Below are 20435 nucleotides of genomic sequence, written 5' to 3' on the forward strand. Positions count from 1 at the left end.
CTCAGTGGCCATGGCTCACGGGCCCAGCCGCTCTGCGGCATGTGGGATCTTCCCCGACTGGGGCACGAACCCATGTCCCCTGCATCGGCAGGTGGACTCTCAACCACTGCGCCACCAGGGAAGCCCCTAGGGCAGGAATTTTTGAAGCCGTGTAATAGTCGGTCCTCCGTATCTTCAGATGCAGAACTCAAGGATACAGAGGGACTTCAGCATCCAAGGGTTTTCATATTTGCCGGGGAGTCCTGGAACCAATCCCCCAAGGATATTGAGGGATGACTGTATTGTCATTCCCTTCCCTTCACCTCGTTACTGGAAAATGAAAGCTTCTCTCTTACAATATCATCACTTTTTTTTTTTTTTTTACAATATCATCACTTTTTAAATATATAGCACTGTATTAAATCCATACAATATCTACCATACTTCAAGATATACTTAATGTTTCATTTTAATGTAATGTTTCATACAGTATTTAGCATACTTCAAGAAATAGTTAATGTTTCATTTTAATGTAATAGTTAATGTTTCATTTTAATGCATGGTATATGTTTTAATGCATTTTCTACATTCTTGAGTTGAGTATATTTGCTATCTTGGGACAGCTTGCAGAGTTGCACGGGCTAGAAATAGTTTCATATAAATGTGCCTCATATAGCCTACTCTCAAATAGTGGTTGTTAATTCAGGGACATTATTAGAAGGTTCTAAATTGGCACACAAATTTCCCAGTAGATTAAACTTTATAGGAGAATTGTGAAGATCAAATAACATGATCTATGTAAAGGTCCTTAAGAAAGCATAGTGCACTGTAAAAAACGCAATAGTTATTAATTGCATTATTTTCAAAAGCACTGCTTTGTTTAGAATTCACAAGAGGTGAAAAAGGGACAGAACAATTTGGAACTGGTGTTGGACCAACACTAATGGGTCAACACCAAGAAGGAGGCAGATACTGGGGTTACAGAAAGGATTTAAAGGGAAACATTTGGCAATAAAGTCACTGTCAAGTCTCTTTGATGTTTCCTTAAACTGCTGTCAAAATCTTGCATTGTTTTTGTAACGTCTCTTGTGTCTGTGGTTTGTCCAGAGATCGCATTGGATCGGTGAGGGTAGGAGCAAGCCTCATCCTTCTCTGTTGTAGGCACTGATAGCTTTAACCTATAGATTCAGCCCTCCCTGCCCCTGAGCCCGGCCTTTAGTAGGCATTATATCACCTGAAAGACTTATGAGAATAGGCTGCTGAGCCCCACGCCCAGAATTTCTGATTCAGTATGTCTGAGTGAGTCACAGAATTTGAATTTTTTGCCAGGTATTTCTAACAAGTTCTCAGGTGACACTAGGTGTTGCTGATCCAGGGACCACACTTGGTAAACCATTGCTCCAGGATCATAAAGTGTGGGAATGTGACTTTTAGCAAAACATGATCCGAATTTTGACTGGTGGAGTTAAAATAAGAATTGCCCGTAATTAACTAGATGGGGGGAATCCTTTCACAATGAATACATATAGCAAATCACCATGATGTACACTTCAAATATCTTACAATTTTATATGTCAGTTATACCTCAGTGAAGCTGAAACAAAAAAAGTATTTAAAAATGAAGCAAATTTATCACGTGAAAACAGCTTGATGGAACTCTGTCCACAAAAGGGAATTTTATGATATTGCTGATATGCTATATATTTATAATGATAAATGGAATAATGCTGCTCCAGTACTTACAATTAAATAATTACAAAGATAATAAAACAGAATCAAATAGTGGGGAGCAAAATGCCCTGCAGTGTATATTTCTGTTTCTTATTATAGTGACCCTATAGATTGATATTAAGCGTGTCCTCCCACACCAGAGTTATAATGGCACTGCTCATATCTTGGTTAAGAATAAGATCTTATAACCACCCAACTAAAAAAAATTAAATTCTGATTCCCAGCAAGCACAGGGCACATTTGTATGTATGCAGCTAATATTAGGGACTTTATATGTTTACAGGCCACCTAATTTGGTGCTTCAGTTTTCCATATCCACTTATTCCCTTGTATTCATGTTAGTTTTTCACACAAGATTAAGCTGAATTATTCAGTTTTATAATATGTACAAGTTTTTGCTGTAAAAATATTTTTGTGGGTGAGCAAAAAGAATTCCACATATTATGGAGGAGGAGAGGAAGGTAGTGAAGCTGGATGATTATATTTGTGTTCTCACTGGGCAAAGTCTTCATTGTCTTTATACAGTTATTTCTCCTTTCTCTCATTTTATGTTATTTTGTTGGTGCTCAAATGGGGTGTGGGAAGGAAAGGTTGGATCTACTTTAAAGTGTACCCCAAGCAGGTCTTAGGAGGCAGATAGATGGCAAGATAGAATTCAGGATAGAATTTGTAGAATGAGGAGCTAGTAGCTTTTGTGGTTAGGAAGTTACGGGCCAAACTTCTGGGTCCAAAGTTTTGACTTTCTGCTCCAAGGAAAGAGGGAAAGAGATAGTTATGTCTCTTTCATGTGAAGAATAAACAAAAAAGAAACTGGACATTTTCAAGGTGTTTGTAGCCACAGTGAAAGTTCATTTTTTACATTTGTATGAGCACTGAAAATGAATGTTAGAAATAACATAAAACTCTAAAGTGAAGGACATTACTGCATTAGCTTCAATATTACTTGTCATGTTTTGCTGTTAACAGTAATAAGGGAGCATATTGCAGGCATTGTATAAAGAGGATTTCATGGAATTGACCCATTCCAGACCACCAACAGCACTGACTCCAAAGACTGACTTTTATAGTGTCTTCCTCAATATTGTAGGAGAAGTATCTGCTCCTTTCAGGTACCCTGGCCATGTCTTGAACCATTAACGCTTCTCTAACAGTAGGCATTGATCCATCAGAAGTTATAGCTGCCTCCTTGAGGTCTTAATTTTCCTACCTAAGTTTCGAGGCTGCTCTAGCCTCACTTTCATGACATTGTTTCTAGTTGCTACCTGAGTTTAGCTTCTTGGACTCCAATCCTGTTCTCTCTTAGTGAACTTAGCTGCTCACATCTGGCTTCTGCTCTAACTCTCATCATCTCTGATTTCAGAGCTGAGTCCTACCCTAAAGATCTGTTAACACCTAGCCACATCCTAAAAAGCCGGGGATTTATAATCTTCATGGAACCTTTCTCTGGGGATTTAATAAAAGGTCTATTCCCACATTATAGGAGAGACTGCAGAAAGTAAACTACCCAGTTGACCTTGAACAAGGCGGGTTCAAACTGTGTTGCTCCATTTATACATGGACATTTTAAAATAGTAAGTACTGCCATACTACACAGTCTGTGGTTGGTTGAATTCTTGGTTGTGGAGGAACTGCGGAGACGACTGCGGATACTGAGGGCCAACTACAAGTTATACATGAATTAACACCTGCATTGTTCAAGGGTCAACTGTATTCATTATTGAAAAGAAAAGGGGATAAACTCTCATCAGCGTGCATAAGGGTTTGATCCTCAGACAGGTTCACAGGGATGCTTATCAAGTTTTCTGAGAAATGGACACGCTTCATGAAAATGAATTGCATCAGCTGCCCCAGAAGATTTTGCATTTGGTAAAATAATGATCTAGTTTCCGTAGTTCTGAAGTACTAAGACAGTTGGGGGTCATATCTACACAAAAGTAAGGATAGGCAATATTTAGCGTCTCTTTTCTTAAGTCACATTACTGGCCACATTTTGTACAAGCCCCCTGATCACTGTGTAGCCAATCTATGCTCAAATAGAACATTTATAAGTGGAAATGTTACTTCTTCCTCTAAGTCAAATTTATTTCCCTCTTACTGAGATAAGTTACTGATCTGACATACATTAAATGACATACAGAGTGCTCAGAACAGTGCCTAGTACACAATAAGTGTTTAGCACCTATAGTTAATATTATTACTTTTATCCAAATACTAGAAAAATATATATTATAACCCTGCAAAGCAGATAGGAAACAGGTGCCAAAAATTACCCACCACTCCCATTGTTTAAGGAATGGGGAAAATATGGAAGCCTAAACAAATTGTAAATTTAATAAGCATCATTTAGTAGAATAAAAGAAAACTAAAATACAGTCCTTTATATTTTATATTTCAGTAATTTGCCCAGTAGTTCACATAGCATTTTTTAAATTCTACTGTAGGTCTCTAGAGAAAAACAAACTGGAATCAGAAGCCCACTGATTGATTCACTTGGATGGCAATGCACCCAGAATCACAAAGTCCAAATTCTGTTTTGATGGGTACCAGTGTTTGTGTATTCAAAAATAACACTGTTTTTTGTTTGTTTTTGTTGTTAATAGGCCAGTGTGCTATGACAGAAAGAATGTGGGGCTAAATCTGAGCCCCAATCCTGCCTCTCCACTCACTGAATGCTTAGTTTGGGGAGGTTACCTTTCCTCTTTGTATAATGGTGGTAAGGTTACTGATTCCATTCTCACTAATTGTGAGAATTAGGTGAGTTCACATATGAGAGTTCAGTACACTCCCTGCCTCTGTTAGATGCTCTCCTTTCTTTTTTTTCCTTCCTCTTTGCTTAAAAGCTTAGAGAATTACTTACAAACCAAGTCCATGTCTGTGACAGGGACTAGAACCTCTTCTATCCATTCCTTTTAGTACTGGGTGCTACTACTTGGAGTTTAGAAATAGCTGTCCTGAGATAAAGTATTCCTTCTGAGAAGAATTCAAGTCAAGATGAGGACTCAGAACTCCCATATTCTAAGACCCAACTTCAGATCTGTACATTAGACATTTTTTTCGATTGCCATAAAGATTAGAAGTATACTCAGGCTGGTCATTACAGAGCGGAAAGGTGCCTGGTTGATAAATGAACTTAATCAACGTTGAATCTGTGAGGGTGAGGTAGGTGGAGGAAAAAAGAAATAGGATTGATGACTTTGACCAACACAGTTTTACACAATCATTGTGTTGACCTTGCTGAGGTATAAGCTTGGTCCCTCCTGATGTCATTTTGTAAATAGACTCTTCCAGGACATGTCATTTTTCTCAAAATACACTACAAGGTGTCTAGAAAACTATTCTTGACTACTTGCTTACTTCAAATTGCTTTTCCATATTTCAAAACAGTTCTCCAGTCTTTTCATGAGGGTTCTTAGTAGTTAACATGCAACAGCTAATATATATATAACACCATGGGTCAAATCTGGCTTGCCTGCCTCCTGTTTTTGCATGGCCTGAGAGTTAAGGAGGGTTTTAAGATTTTTAAATGTAAAATGTAGAAAAGATTTTTAGCCTTTAAGTGAGAACAGTTGCTCAAAGAATTGAGGACATTGCCTCTTGCCTGCAAAGCCTAAAATATTTACTATCTGGCCCTTTATGGAAAAGGTTTGCCAACCACTGCTTTATATTTACATCTGGGACATTCATCAATTACTGAGAGAGATCAAGGAAGCTTATGGCTTCCATGTATTTTTTTAAAATATTTATTTATTTATTTATTTATTTATTATTTTGGCTGTGCCAGGTCTTAGTTGCAGCATGTGGGATCTTTAGTTGTGGCATGCATGCGGGATCTAGTTCCCCAACCAGGAATCCAACCCAGGCCCCCTGCACTGGGAGCGCAGAGTGTTACCCACTGGATCACCAGGGAAGTCCCTGGCTTCCATGTATTTAATCATATTTTGTTTTATAAATCTTCTAGTACATAAGGTTATGTTGATCCCTGTAATATTTTAGATTTAGCAAGTATTTTAGTAGTTTTCTAGTCCATGGGTTTGCAGAGATTTTTATAAGGCCCAGTGCTTAAAACAGGTCACAGCAGAGCTGTTTTAGTTGAAGGGATCCAGACTACTTGTACTGCCCATTGCCTAGCATTCCTAGCCCTCCCTTGGGCATTCTGTGGAACCCCGAATGTAGTGGCTTTCAAATGGAATTATCAGCAGTAAAGTCCTCACGTTGCAAGCAAACACCTTCAGATGCAGCCTGGGCCATGGTGGGAAGGTGTAAGCCCTTAGTGTTGTGGCTCCCCCTTAGGAAGAGGCTGCCAGAAGACAGGCAAGATGTGGTTCTGGTTCTGATGAGCCCAAGGGTGACAGAGCAATGAGAGGAAGCAGTCATAGTTTAATTCAACCCAGGTCTGTTGTTCCTAAAAAGAGAAGAGTCTCAAACCCTTGACTATCCAGGATTATGTTTTCTAAAATCCAGGTCTGTTGTAGATATATGTTAATGTCCAGGAGAAAAGCAAAAAGTTGAAATATTGAACTTTAGGAACCCATGTGGTCACTTTCCAACAGGAAAGATGCTTACTTCCTCAAAAATAACTTTCTACCAGCAACAAAGATGCTTTGAAGTTCATAGAACTGAAGACTGAACTGTCCATTCCACAGGTAGAGAAAAGCCTATAAATTCCTTGAGAAAGGTTGTATGTGGGCATAAATTCAGGATAACATGTAAATGACTTATCAGAGTCTATCTTGAAAGTAAACTAGGAAGAAATACTGAGTATCTGAAGGCAAAAATGGAAAGAGTGTCCACTTCATGGGCAAAGTGTGAAAAAAGAGGGAAGGGATTCTCTGGAGTCACAAGCAAACCAAATTCTTCATCTATGGAGGTTTTCCCAGGGTTAGTGGTAATTGCAGGCTTCAGTTCCCCACTATATCACAGTTCCCCAAAAGAGCTATTGTAACTCCATCGTACAGAGCTAGGAAAGGGAGAGGTATCCTGGAAGAGTTCAGAGTTGGTAAATCAGCTCTTGAATTGGCTGAAAGAATATTGCATTAAAAATTGGATTGGCTATCTGTGCTAAAAATCTGTTTCCAGAAAGCCTTCTCTGTGAAAAGTTTTCAGAAGTCACATGAAATTAGAGTGGCTGGGGTTGTCTCAGCAGTATCTGAAAGGGAGGAAACATCTTTTGTGGTTAACATGATACAAGTAGGAGTTAGCTAAGGGATGAATAATGAGGAGTTGGAGAACTCAGTATGTTTTTTTACTAAAATTTCTGTTTTTTTGACTGAGTCAGACTTTATTTCCAAAAAAAGAGATGAGGAACATTCCTGTAAGAACTTCCAGGAATGGTTGTCCATTCCTGCTCCATCTTTCTCCTTTCTTTCTGCTCTCCTACTCTGCTCAGAATGGGATAACATAGCACATTGTGTTTTATTTCCTTGGGGAGTCCACCATCTTGAAATCCAGGCAAAACTGGATTTTTTTCAGAGTTGTCTGAGTTGTTTGCTGGTTCAAATTAGTTTAATGACTTTCGGTATAACTAACTCTCTGCGAGCGAATAAGTGTGTAGGTTGGGAAGTGAAGGAAAGAAAGCTAAGGTATGAGATTTGAGGTTAGATATGTCATGCATTGTCTGGAAAGACCCAAGAGGGCTGCGTGAAATGCTGGTGCAGAGAATTTGAGAGAGCTTGCAGGTGATGCCGTTCTACTTGTAACTAACTGTCTTTGTTCTGAAATGCAGATGTTTTAGAAGCTTTTCCTAACATGAAGTTAATTACACCTGGTGTTTCAGAATGTTTGATGGTAACCTTTGGCATTTACATACATGACGTCAGCCGTTATCTTCTAGTTGTATTGCCATGTATTCCAGAAAGGCATGTAAGCATGTATCCTCTTCCAAAAACTAATAACTTCTTTCCTGGCTATAAATCCAGCTGCATGATGTGGAAATGTAATTGAGCAGCCTACATAGATGTTTGGAGCTCATGTGGGAATATCTATTTGTAAGAGAACCTGAATATTCATGTAACTGTCCAGACATCAATAAATTTTCATTTTACCTTATTTATTTCTGTTCCCCAGTGAACAGCAGCACTCTTAAGCTCAGAGTTAATAGGCACGTTCTTCAGAGATGTACCCTCTCTTACCTTAATAGGACATCTCCCTAACACATTTGTTTATCGGTTGCCAGGTAGCTCTCCCATCAGGTGACATGAGTATGTTTTCTTTGTCTTAGTGCACAGGTGACAGTTACCATTGTTTGCCATCAATTTGCTTGGGGTAGCATGTCAAGGATGTACAGGTGGTGTCACTTTACTCTGACAGCCACCCGATCCGGTTGAGAAGGGATTGTTTCATTATCCTCTTATCAGGGCTGCTGGATAATGATACTCTACACTGCAAAGTGGGAGAAAAAAAAGACAGGCAGAAAGAATAGATTTTTAGGGATTGGCAATGTTAAAATTATTCATGCCTCAAGGAGAAGGGAAAGATTAGAGAGCTGACAGGGCAAACCCTTAAGAAGCTTCTTTTTCCTAATACAGATGGAATACGGAATGATACCCTTCCTGATGGAGAAAGAGAAGAGGGGGGAAGTGCCCAGACATTAGGAGGAAAGAAAAAGAGGAACTAGCCCCTCTGCTCATAGCAAGCAGGCAAGGATTAGCTGCCATCTCTCTCCCATTCTCCAATTAGCCTCAAGTGCAGCCTTCCAAGTGACCGTACCGGGACCTTTTCCTTGCTAGAAAACTCTCTGGTTTGTGGATTTAGGTCATGAGAGCATTTTCCACTGAACAACAGTGCAACTGAATGGTTTCATGGTGAAATACAAAGAACTGCAGAAGGTATTGGGACACAAGTTTTCATTATTGAGGACCAAAACTCCAGTCACCCCCCGTGTTGGTCATTTTCTTCAGAATGACTGAGGGGAAGTCTTTTTTGAATTCTGAAAATTAACCACGGCTGGATCTTTATGCTGTTGGAGAAGCAAACACAAAGAAGTGCTGAAAATGTAAAAATACTTCAAGATAAACTAAGCTTCAAGGGGGACAATTGTGTTGACATTTTAGTAACAGCCCATTTTCGCTCCTTAATGAAGTGCAGTCATGCATGAAAATGACTTATCTTTTAAACTGAAACGCATTATGGGTTGTAACTCAAAGGTGTGTATTACTCATGTAAAATAAAGTACAACATATTAACACTATGAGGATTCTTTCACAGGCCCTGAACACTTTATACCAACTTGCATTAGAAAAGTTGAACAAAAAATGCTTATTATTAGAGAGTATGATGTATATGCTCTTCTGCATTTTAAAATGACTCTAGTTCACAGTTTATAGTTATATGAATCTTTAGGTAAGAAGCCATTCTTTATTGGAGATTTACCATTTTGGAGCAACATGCCTTTGTCTTCTCCATCCTGTTAATTATAGGAATAGGCAAGGAATAGCAACAGTGGTTTGTTGAGCACTTAACCATGGTCCAGACACACTTAACACTATGCTAAGTGTTTCCTATATATTGTATAATCCTCCTCGCCATCCTGTGAGGTATTATCCTTATTTAAGATGAAGAAACTGAGCTTAGGTTAAGTGACTTGCCCAAGACACATTGCTAGTAATTGGTAAAGCTCAGATTCAAACCCAGGTCCATCTGACTCCCAGTGCGTACTCTTTGTTCCTTTAATAACCACCCTGACATTATCGCTCCTCAGTGCCGAATTTCTGGTAGTCCAAAGTAGCTAAAATTTTCATTGCAGTTCAGTCATTTCCTGAATCCTTCCTAGGTTCCAATTTCTCCTGGAGGGAGCCTTGAGGAGGAAAGACAGAGACAAGATTGAGCTCACCATTTGAATGGGGACTCTAATTCTTTTTTAATATCTCTGTGAAAGCCAGTTTAGCCTGATTTCATTGATTAGTTTATCCCTCTGTACCCAGACCCTGCAAATAATGCCCAAGAGATGAGTAGTGAGCCCATACCTCTTCCCGTGTACCAGCCACCAAGCATTAAATGTCATTCCTCTGTGTCCCAACTGTGGCACTGATTATAAGTGAATTCACAATTTATGGATAAGACTGGTTCCCCCTGTCCTATGAGAGCAGGCCCTCTATGAAGTGCAACACCATGGCTTTTCAAGTAATCATAAATGACTCTGAAAGCATATTTACTGTAACTGCTAGGTGGCAACAGATCTGCCCAGCACATCTCTTCTTCATGCATTATTGACAGAGGCAGTGGCCTTTCAGCCCACGACATCAACATCATGCTCGCTTGTGGTAACAGGTGCTTATATCTGATTGCTCATGAGGAATCCCTCCCTGCCTTCCTTCTTTCCCACCAGTGGATCGACATGCTCCTGACAAGCATCTGAAATCTTTATTTCATAAAAAGCCCATCTCCTACCAGCTGTTTGTTTTCCAAACCAAATAATTCAGTTAATTTCTTGCCTGAGTTAATTTTCAGAACTGGAAAATTTCAGCCACGTTGAGGTCACTTTCGTGCTTTTAGGGTGGATAGAAGCAAAAATGGGAATCTACCTTTTGGATCCTAACCAGCATTTTGGTGGTTAAAACTACCCATGTGTATTGTGTGTGGTGGGGGAGGAGTGCCTAGTGACTCCAAGGAGCCTTTACAAGTGGAGTATGCAGGGGTTCTGATACAGTATCAACACTCTTATGCCTTTGTTTTTGCATCCATCTTGCATTTGAGAGGCAATATAGTGTGATGGTTAGAGGCATGTGATCTGAAATCAGGTTTCCCAAGTTTGAATTCCAGGTCCACTACTTACCAGTCACATGACCTACATACGCCAGGTAACCTAATCAAGAAACTGATTAGGCCTCAAGTTCCTCAATAGTAAACTGGAGAAAGGTTTGCAAAGTACTAAATAAATGTTATCTATTGAATCTGGCGCATGGGGTAGGCAAGAAGATGAAATACAGCAGAGATATGGTCCAACACCTACTGCTCACAGTGCAGTCCCCAGACCAGCAACCTCAGCATTGCCTGGGACTTTGGGAATTTGATAGAAGTTCAGAATCTCAGCACTTGCTGCCTCCAAGACCTAGTGAATCAGAATCAATAGTTTACCCTGGTGAATGGTTTGCAAATTAAAGCTTGAGAAGCAGGATTGCAGCTGCCCATACAGTTTTGAACAGAAATATGCCCTCCAGTTGACTGTTTTTAATATGCCTCAGCCTGACAAGGGAGGTCTTCTTTGCTGCCCTCTAAAACAATGAAAACATAGTCATGAAACAAGGCCTATGGTAGCCTTCCCTGTCTCTGGGGATGGGCCTGAGACAAGTAGACTTCATTTCAGGAAGTTTCCTTGCCTGAAAAACTCCTCGCCTTTCTCTAGTCACACAATGAATACATGACATTTGAAGTGTCCCCAAGGGTGCCCTGTCCATACCCATTAGACATATAGATTAATTGTTTTCATTTGGATAGAGAGAGCGCTGCCTATTAACCCAAACTAACCTGAGCCAGTTAAAGGCTCGAGCCTAGAATGCCCTGGTCCCAGTAGCTGGTGAGGTGGCATCTGGGGACCACACAGATGAACAAATACTGCTTTGTCAAAATTAGAAAGCCCAGCTGAGTCACCTCCACCTACCTCTCTAAGGAGAATGGGATGAGGGACTGTAGTGAGCTATGCCCCAGAGAGAAAGAAAGACTAAAGCAGCAGGGAGGCCAGCTCCTGGTCCTCTGCTGGAAGTAGGGCTCACAAATTCATCTCAAGACCACGCTTTTATTTCCTTGGGGAAGTCCACCATCTCTTAATCACAAAAGCAATAAGAATTTTCGATATGTTGTTCCGCCGCGCCTAATCAGTTGTACCAGCTACCAGTCGTCAGTGCAGTCGAGAGGCTCACCTAAAAGCCCTCTTCCAGCCTTGAAATCAACACTGACCCCTGAGGTGACACTAGACAACAAAGGCCGCCCCCGTAGGTAGGCTGTGTGTGCTGGTTGATTTGATCACACAGTTTTGTTAATATTGCCCTAGATGCTGGAGGGTTCAGTTCTCTTCTTTATGCTTTCCTTGATAGGCCTCATTGTATGCCCCATTAGTGGAGTTTGGAAAATCATTTTGAGTGTGTATGGAAGGAAACTTTTCCTTTTGTGAATGACCTTACACTTGCATTCTGACATGGAGATGTTCTTCCTGAGGTTAAAAAAATCACTTGGCAAAGCCTGAGCATCTGTCTGTAAGTATTTGTTGTGGTGGGCAGGTCTGTGTGAAGGTCTCAGGTATTTGACTTCAAACATTAAGAGACTAGCGCCTGCCTGGTACAGATAAGGGCTGGAAAATTGTGTTTGAATGAATGAGTATTCTTAGACTATAGTAAGATAGAATCCTGGATGTATGACTTTGATAGCTGGAAATTCCTAGAAGTCAGTATAAGTAAGAGGCATTTCCTGTGTCATAGTGGCAATTTCTAAGAAATGTGGATCTTTGGTAGAGGTCAAAGGCAATCCTACTGAAGCCACTGATACCTGACTCCAGAGTTTTGTCCATTTTATATGAAGGATATGTGAGATGGGAGTTGGATGAATATTGGAAAGCCATGCTCTATTGTTACTTCCTCTGAATCTCTGGTCATTATACTGGTCCCAGGCAACATCCACAAACATTGCCCTGGACTCTGCATGCAGAGTGCTCTGTGTAGACACTGAATTATAAGCCTCTTCTAGGTTATCTAACCAGAAGAGAATTTGTCTTACATTTCTCATCCCATTTGTTAGAATATAGAGGCAAGTCCCAGGCTTCATTTTGCTGACAGGTAATTTCTTAAACCCTATGTAAGAAACTGTTTCATACACTTTTTTAATATACTTTAAATTGCACCCTAAAGCCTCTCTTTCTTCCTCTTGTGGGGTCTCCAGTCAAAGGGTCTCTGCCTGTTCCAGTGTCATTCACTGGCTGTAGCAGTGGAAGGAAGGGCTGTAGTTGTTTGTATGACTGTTGGTCAGTCAACACGTGACCTCAGCACAGCTGGAGGGCATGTTTCTGAGCCTTCGGCCCCAAACCACACACCTCTTATGTCCCACCTCACATCCCCTTCACCACGTGTTCCTACCAGCAGCCATTGCTATGGCAGCCAGGCATAACTTGGCAGCACCTCCCCTCAACTGCATTGGCTTTCTGTCCCCAGGCTTCTCTGATGCCCTGGTCTTGGGCATCTCTGAGAACCTTTAGCCACTGTGGTGCATGTGCCTACTTGGAAGTGTGAGAGAAGTAACACCCTTTACCAGTGGGGAACAGTAGTTGGTAGATAAATGTTCCTTTCTGTCCTTGTCCTACTCACGGAGCCCAAGACGGGCTCCAGTGGCATTTAGATTGTGTTCATCTTTGTTTACTCAACAAACATGAATGACGTGTTGGAGACAGTAGGCACCAAGGGTGTCTGGTTCACTAGTCTATCCCAGAACCTGGCTCAGTGTCTGCCACATGGTAGGTACTCCGTAAATATTTGTGGAATAATTGGCTGCTGAGAGAGGAATGAGAAGAACGCAAGTAACTCTGCACACACAGCAAAAATATTAAAATGAGTACAGAAAGGTAGAGGACATTACAGGCAAAAGCATAGTAGCATAAATTGCCATGACATATTTGAGGTGTGGTCAGTTGTCTGATTTGGCCAGAGTTTAGGGCACATTTTGGGATTTGGGGGGCACAAATAAGATAGTGTGTTAAAGTGTTGAACACCGTTTGATGTTCTATATTGGTAAGTCTCAGTATTTTGGTATAATGATTTATAGAGGTCTGTTCCCCTCATTCATCTGCAACCTCCGCAAGGACAGGGGCGCACACATTGTAGAGTGGCTAGCATGTAGTAGGCACCAAATAAATATTGAATTTAAAAATTAATGGTTGGAGGATAGATGGATGGATGCATGATGATGAATGGTTGGTCCTGGCTATTAAGAGGGCTGAAGGAGAGGACCTTAACCAGGCCTAACTTTCAGTGTGTGGCAGGCTGCACACAATACCAAATTTCCCAGCCTATTTCTTTGCAACTAATGCAAAAACATGGCTAATATAGCTAATGTAGGCCTTTGGGAAGCAGCACATTTTCTACTGAAGCATAGAGCAGAGCGTGGAGTATGTACACCAAGTTTCTCTGTTGCTCATGGGTTGTAAACAGCAAGACAGCACTTCTCTGTGAAAAACACACACACATATATACAAAAATACCTCCAGCGGATAGTAAGTGATGGGTGCATTCAACAACTACAACAGAATAAATAGGAGAGCTCACGTTTCTACATTAAGGCAGAAAAAAGTTAGCTGTGTTTCCACAGTGTCTCTGTGACCTTCTTATTATTCCATTAGTTTTTGGAATAGTATATAAAACACCAAGCTTCATGCTGACAAACACCGTATTGAAACTATTGCCACAGTCAATGCCAACAGCCTTCTCCCGTGGGTAAAATTATTATTTGGAATACAAGCAGAATGTGGTTGCTTGAGCAAGCTGAGCATAAATGAGGTAGTGATCCATAAGGTGACTCTAGCGAGTTTGCAAACGTGCAACTTTTCTGGAGGCTGACACACAGCAGAAGCTCTGCATTGCCCTTTTGAGCTGGTAAGCATTTTCTAGTCTCACCACCTCTTCAGGACTTGGAAGACTGTGGAGGATGCAGGCGTCTAAGGACAAGAGTTAACCTGACAAATTGCTGACTTACCAAAAATAAAACCTTCAAATGAGATCACACTCCTATCAGTAGCTTTCTGAGCGCGAAGATGATAATTCTGCTTCTTCACGAGTTCCTTTAAGTACTTGAACTCTTGTTCCATTGGATTAAGCTTTCAGGGGCTGGGTCATTTGGGGGTATTAACTCTATCCTGGAGAGGTTGGAGAAAAGTGGTGCTGGTCTAAAAATACAGCTCCCTGAACTTTTAAACCTTCAAATCTCTTTGATTATGTAGCTTCTTTTTCTTAATCCTGAACCTGGTTTTTAAAATTTTTTAAAAATCCATTTATTCTTTGATATCAGTAGAGTAAGTTCAAAAAGAGCAAAGATGGGTATGAAGCTTGGCATAGCTTTGTATAGAGAAGGAAGTTAAAGAGAGTCAGCATAATGATGCTGGTATGATTGCAGCATAATGAGACGTCTGCTGAGTAGATCCAGGCACTGAGAGAGCTTCTCTGATAGTGATAGACTCCGAAAGTGACAAGCCCCAGTTTCTTCTGTGACATGGTACCAATTAGCCGATCTAAATGGGCACATATTTAAGTTTGAGGTCACGTACAGTTCTCAAAGGCCAGGCTGCCCCCAACAACGAGGCTGTAACTCACTCTCTGTGTCATAATAGACAACAGCGGGAGAAGATCCCGGAGCTGTTTTTGAGGCCCCTTTTCCATATTTTGTGGTGTTGGGAGAAGAGTCATGTTTGCTGAAGACTAAGTACATTTATCCATCACACCATTGGAAAATGCCCAGGGTCGGTTAGACTCTGAAGTTAAAAGAATGTAGGATGCTTCGTTGGTACTAGGATCAGGGGGAGCTCTGTTCTCATTACATTGATTTAGCAGTGACACGGAGACTGGGCATGACCCACAGCGCCTCACTGCAGCACCGAGAAGAGGAAGAAGGCCTGTGTTGTATCCTTCTGGGTCAGCAGACCGCATATTCTGTTACCTGACTGTCCTCCCCTGTGACTGAAAAGTGCTAATACAGAGACCTTCGCCCAGGTGCAGACATTACAAGATTGGCTAATTATACAGTGTCCAGATAGGGAACTTGCCGGGCAAAGCAGCTCTTATGAGACGAACCGTGAATGTCAGCCTGGAGCGAGCTGAACATGGACTCCTCAGACAGCAGTAAAGGCACATTAGCCAGGGAACCTGTTCCACCATGAACACAAAAGCTGTGTATATCCAATAAGGGGAGAACTGTTCCCTTAAAACCACCAAAGAGAAAAACAAACAAGCCCCTAAAATGTGCTTGCTGTCAGCCTTCAGTATTTAAAGAGTGCGCGCTTCATTTGGGGCGCGGTCTGATGCTTGTTCTCCCTTGATTTCAGCTTCAGTTTTCTCCAGCAATCATTCAGGCCGAAGCGGGACAGCTGCTGGGGCCATGCCAACCCCACATCCTGTCAGTCACCCTTCTCCGGGACATAATGTACAGGGGAGCTCCCGCAACCCCTCCTCCCAGTTACTTGCACCCACAGCTGCGGACGCAGGAGCTGAGAGGTAAGGCCATCCGTCTCTCTCTTCTAATAGGTGGCACCGCCAAACCTCCCTCCACCAAGAAGAGCTTTGACAGTTGCTGAAGTTTGTTAATAATCGATTGGTGGGTTGAATTACCCAAAGGTGACATTTTTAAAGTACACGCACAAAACGCGTGATCCGAATATCTCATTATCTGTTTTATTTTCCATGGGAAAAAAAAATAAAGATACTGTCAATAGCCCACTGAAGTGTCTGATGCCGGGGAAATGCATCAGAATGTTCCTGTCATTCCTCAGTTTGTTTCAGGGACTCAATTTTAAGGTAATGTCCCTACAGGTTGACATGCTTTCCAGATGTAAGATGGTACCTTCAGCACATAGATCAGTGTTGTTATCTTAAGAATATAGCATAAAAGGGCACAGGATTTTATACGTACTACCAGAAAGGGGCTGTTCACTGAATACTTTATGTTGATACCACCCTCATAAAGAGTTTCTGGGAGAAAATTTTTCAATCTTGACACTTTGGTCCCTGTCTTTGGACTGCCCAGCCCTCCAGTGGTGTGGACAGCATGCTACTTCTTTCATTCTCCTCTCCACTCATCATCTGGCTTGAATTGACCTAGACATCCACGGGAAAAAGTTCTTGTGGGCACCCCTATGCAATCCTGGAATAGTAGGCATTTGGTAGACAAAATAATGGGTTGAATAGGCAACGAATACTTGCTTTGTGTCATACATTTTGCTGAAGATGAAAAGATGATTAAAACCTGGTCCTGCCATTATAGGATTTGGTGGTGAAGACAGACATGCAAACAACATATAATAATGCTGGTTGGATAAATGATGTAACAAAGGTGCCACCAGAGCTCTATCTCTGCCTTGGGGAGGGGGAGAAAAGAAAGATAAGAGTGATCTAGGCATTACAGGAAGATTAAGGCTCTTCCAGGTGGATAAATGGGGAAGAGCATCCAAGGTCACCAGAGGAACATATGTAAGACATGAGACAGGGAAGGACACATGGCGGGAGCAAGGTGCCAGTAACTCAGGTGGCATCATCAGGTAGACATGGCGGATGAAGTCAGGTGAGAATGGGTTGGCTTATGGGGAACGACCACGCTGAAGATTTTACCCCTGATCCTACTGGAAGTGAAGAACCATTATAGACCCTTTATTAGGAGTGAAACACATCAGATTGTCATTTTAGAGAAGGAACTCAGGTGACAGGATGGTAAAGTAATTGAGACTTGAAGCAGGGATGAAAGGTAGGGAAAATAAGAAGGAGGTTATTGTAGAAGTCCTTATGAACAATATGAGGACCTGAGCTAAGGCAAAGCAGTAAGGATGGAGAATTTATTCAAGGGCTATTAGTTAGGAGGCAGAATCACTAATTATAAATATATGTGTGGGGTACAGAGGAGGGACCAAAATTCATTCCTGAGTTACACCCCGAGACATCAGGATGGAAAGTGGTGACATTAACAAAGGAAAAGAGGGTGTTGAGTAGAGGCGAGGGTGGGAAAGAAGGAGTGATAATAAATGGACTTTAGGGTTTTGACTTTCAGGTGCCTGTAAAACATCCAGGTGGATGTGTCTGGTAGGCAATTGAAACATGGATCAGAATATGTTAGACTTAATCCTAACACATCTATGTACATGGTTATGTGTAAACAGATTATTAGCCTTCTCTCACAGGATCTGTCAGCAAAGCAGTGCAAATGATAATCATCTATTAAGTTCACAGACTTGCCAGTTGTTGGATGTATTTCTATAAGTTCAGATGAGCTTATTCATTTTAGGATTTTATTTAGTTCCCAGTTGAGTTTTAAATGATATTATCCATGGGCTTTTCATCATCCCATTTCATTCTGCCTGACCAAATATCATACCCTACAAGGTAGTGAAGCTAAGAAACCATCCATAGGGACCTCCTCCTCTTTGTCTCATCTTATTGGTAGTTACAAAGACTCTTTACAAGAATATAAGAAAAAAGTAATCTGTGTGTCTTCTTTTTTGTACACAGCCTTTCAAAGAATCAATGTAGGAAAAGATTTTAACCATTATTAGAGTCAAAAACAACAACAACCCAAACACCTGATTAAATCCCAGCTCTCACAGTTGCTAATTGTTTGAATGTGTTCCTTGGATGCTCCTGCTGCTTGGGTTGTTTCTGGTTTTGTTTTTAACATTTCATTTTGTTTTATTTTATAATTTTTTTCAATTTCATCTTTTGAATGTTGGTTACCTATTAAAAAATTTCAAGAATGGCACCGTGAACACCCATATACCCTGCACCCATGTTCACCCATTGTTAACATTTTGCCACCTTCTCTCTCTCTTTCTGTTTCTTTCTTTTTCTGACTTGAGAGATCCTTTATTTGTCTGTTTGCTTGCTTGCCTGTTGTTTCTGAACCAATCTGAGAGAATATCAATGAGCTTTAACCCTAATTCCTTTAGGAAAGATCTAAGAGGGACATTTTGCCTACATAATCACAATGTAATTATTACACTCAGGAAATTTAACATTCATAATGTATATTGTCTAATATGCAATCAATATTCAGATTTCCCAAATTGTGGGAATAAAGTTCTATATAGCTAGAGTTTTTTTTCTTTTCTTTTTATGATTCAGGATCTAAGGATCACAGTTCTCATTTCTTTTTATGTTTTTGGTTTTTTTTTTTTTTTTTTTTTGGTACGCAGGCCTCTCACTGTTGTGGCCTCTCCCGTTGCGGAGCACAGACGCACAGGCTCAGCGGCCATGGCTCACGGGCCCAGCCGCTCCGCCGCATGTGGGATCTTCCCGGACCGGGACACGAACCCGTGTCCCCTGCATCAGCAGGTAGCCTCTCAACGACTGCGCCACCAGGGAAGCCCCTCGTTTCTTTTTAGTCTTTTTTACTCTAATGAAGTTTCCCAGCTTTTAAAAAAGTCATCATCTGCTTCATTATTATTATTATTGCTTTTTTCATGACATTGACAGTTTCTGAAGAACTGAGATTTATTTTGCAGAATGGTTCACAATTTGGACTTTTCTGATTTTTTCCTCCTTAATAAACTTGTTCGTTTTGGGCAGGAATAACACAAAGATGATGGGGTGTTCCTTAGCTCTTTTGAGCCTTAGTTTGCACTCATGGGGAATTCGGATTAGATGAACCAAAGCAGGTAAAGCACTTAGCTTGTTACATGACATGAGGACAGGCAACCTTCGCATGGCTGAGAGATTCAGGTTTGTAAGCCAGAGGATGTTGTCAAATGATTGCAGTGGCTGATTATATAATCATGGAAGGGAAAATGGAGAGGCAGAGGAAGGTGGTGTACTTTGCATGGCTGGGTGAATGAAGTGGATATTTTCAGTTTTCTGGCTTTGCCTTTTTGCTCTGCTCTCCCCACAGGATGTGAGCCCCATTCCTATGCCAACCCAAGTGGCAGGAGCAAGGGAGTGGAGGTTTATCTCTTCCAGTCAGGTTTGGAGATGAGGATGACTGGAGAAACAGCCCTGAATTATTCACTGTGTTTGCACTAATGTCCAACATAAAAACACTAAGAGGAAATGTGCTTACCTTCCGCTTTGGGTTTATATATCTTTGCCTCTGTTTGCCTGGGAAATTCCCCAGTAAAAACCCCAGCAGTTTTCCTAACGGAAATAAGTTTATCCACTTTGCGATTTTTAGTGGGAAACTGGCATTTTTTTCCTGCTTTGTGGGCATTGATTCATCATTTATTTAGCTTTAACTTGTTAATAAAATGGGCTGAGTAACTGTCATAAGTCAGGAAAGGTCCACCACATCTATCCAGATAACATCTGTTTCTTTGATCCTTACCACCGTAAAATAAAGTAAATGCAAGTTCTCTCAATTTGACGAGGTTCCATTTTTATTTTGAAATATTATCTGAATGACACATCATTTCAGTGATTTAAGCCAAACCACACCACATCACCTAATGTTGATTTAAAATTATTATGGGAAGTGGTGTTTTACTATGTCATATTGAACGAACCAGTGATACTTTATGACAGTGGGAACTCAGCGTCTTCGGAAATGTTAATTTATTGGGTTTCAAAGTATGTCTTTTAGACCAGAGAAAACAAACATTGATGGAAGTCCCTTTTTGAGATGGAGACATCTTGCAATCCCAAGGATAAGTCAGCTGGATTTGTGTCGCTCAACTTGTTCAAGAGCATGTTGGCTGCCTCTCCCCTTCTAAAGAAGGCCACAAATATGGTGTGCTCTGTAGCATAAGTGACAGAGTTTAGGGGACTTGTAGATTTACCAGAGTGGAGCGACATGTAAAGGGCTTCCTATGAGCCCCACCTCTGAGCCAGAGAAGACTGAAAACAAGGAAAGGATGTGCTCTCCCCGTGGAGAATGCATTCTAGTACAGGAATCAACAGCAGAGAATGTTAGGGACAATTTTTTTGGAGAAAGTAATCTAAACACCTTAACTAGGTAAGGAATGTCAGTTTCTTGAATCTGTATGAAGTATTGGGAAGCCTTACTGTTTTCCATTCATATCAGATGTGATACTGCTAGAATTCTAGGGACTTTGATATATGTGCAGTATT

General features: G+C 41.0%; 1 protein-coding gene across 1 annotated transcript in view; it reads left to right on the forward strand.

The window, feature by feature from the left end:
• Nucleotides 1–20435, forward strand: part of GLIS3 (GLIS family zinc finger 3) — a 539325-nt gene that overhangs the window by 468901 nt on the left and 49989 nt on the right. The window contains exon 8 of the mRNA XM_067041595.1: nt 15722–15890. Coding sequence (XP_066897696.1) covers nt 15722–15890 — 169 coding nt within the window. The remainder of the gene's footprint in view (nt 1–15721; nt 15891–20435) is intronic.

This window comes from Kogia breviceps, chromosome 8 (genome assembly GCF_026419965.1).
Source record: "Kogia breviceps isolate mKogBre1 chromosome 8, mKogBre1 haplotype 1, whole genome shotgun sequence".
In the NCBI taxonomy this organism is placed as follows: Eukaryota; Metazoa; Chordata; class Mammalia; order Artiodactyla; family Physeteridae; genus Kogia; species Kogia breviceps.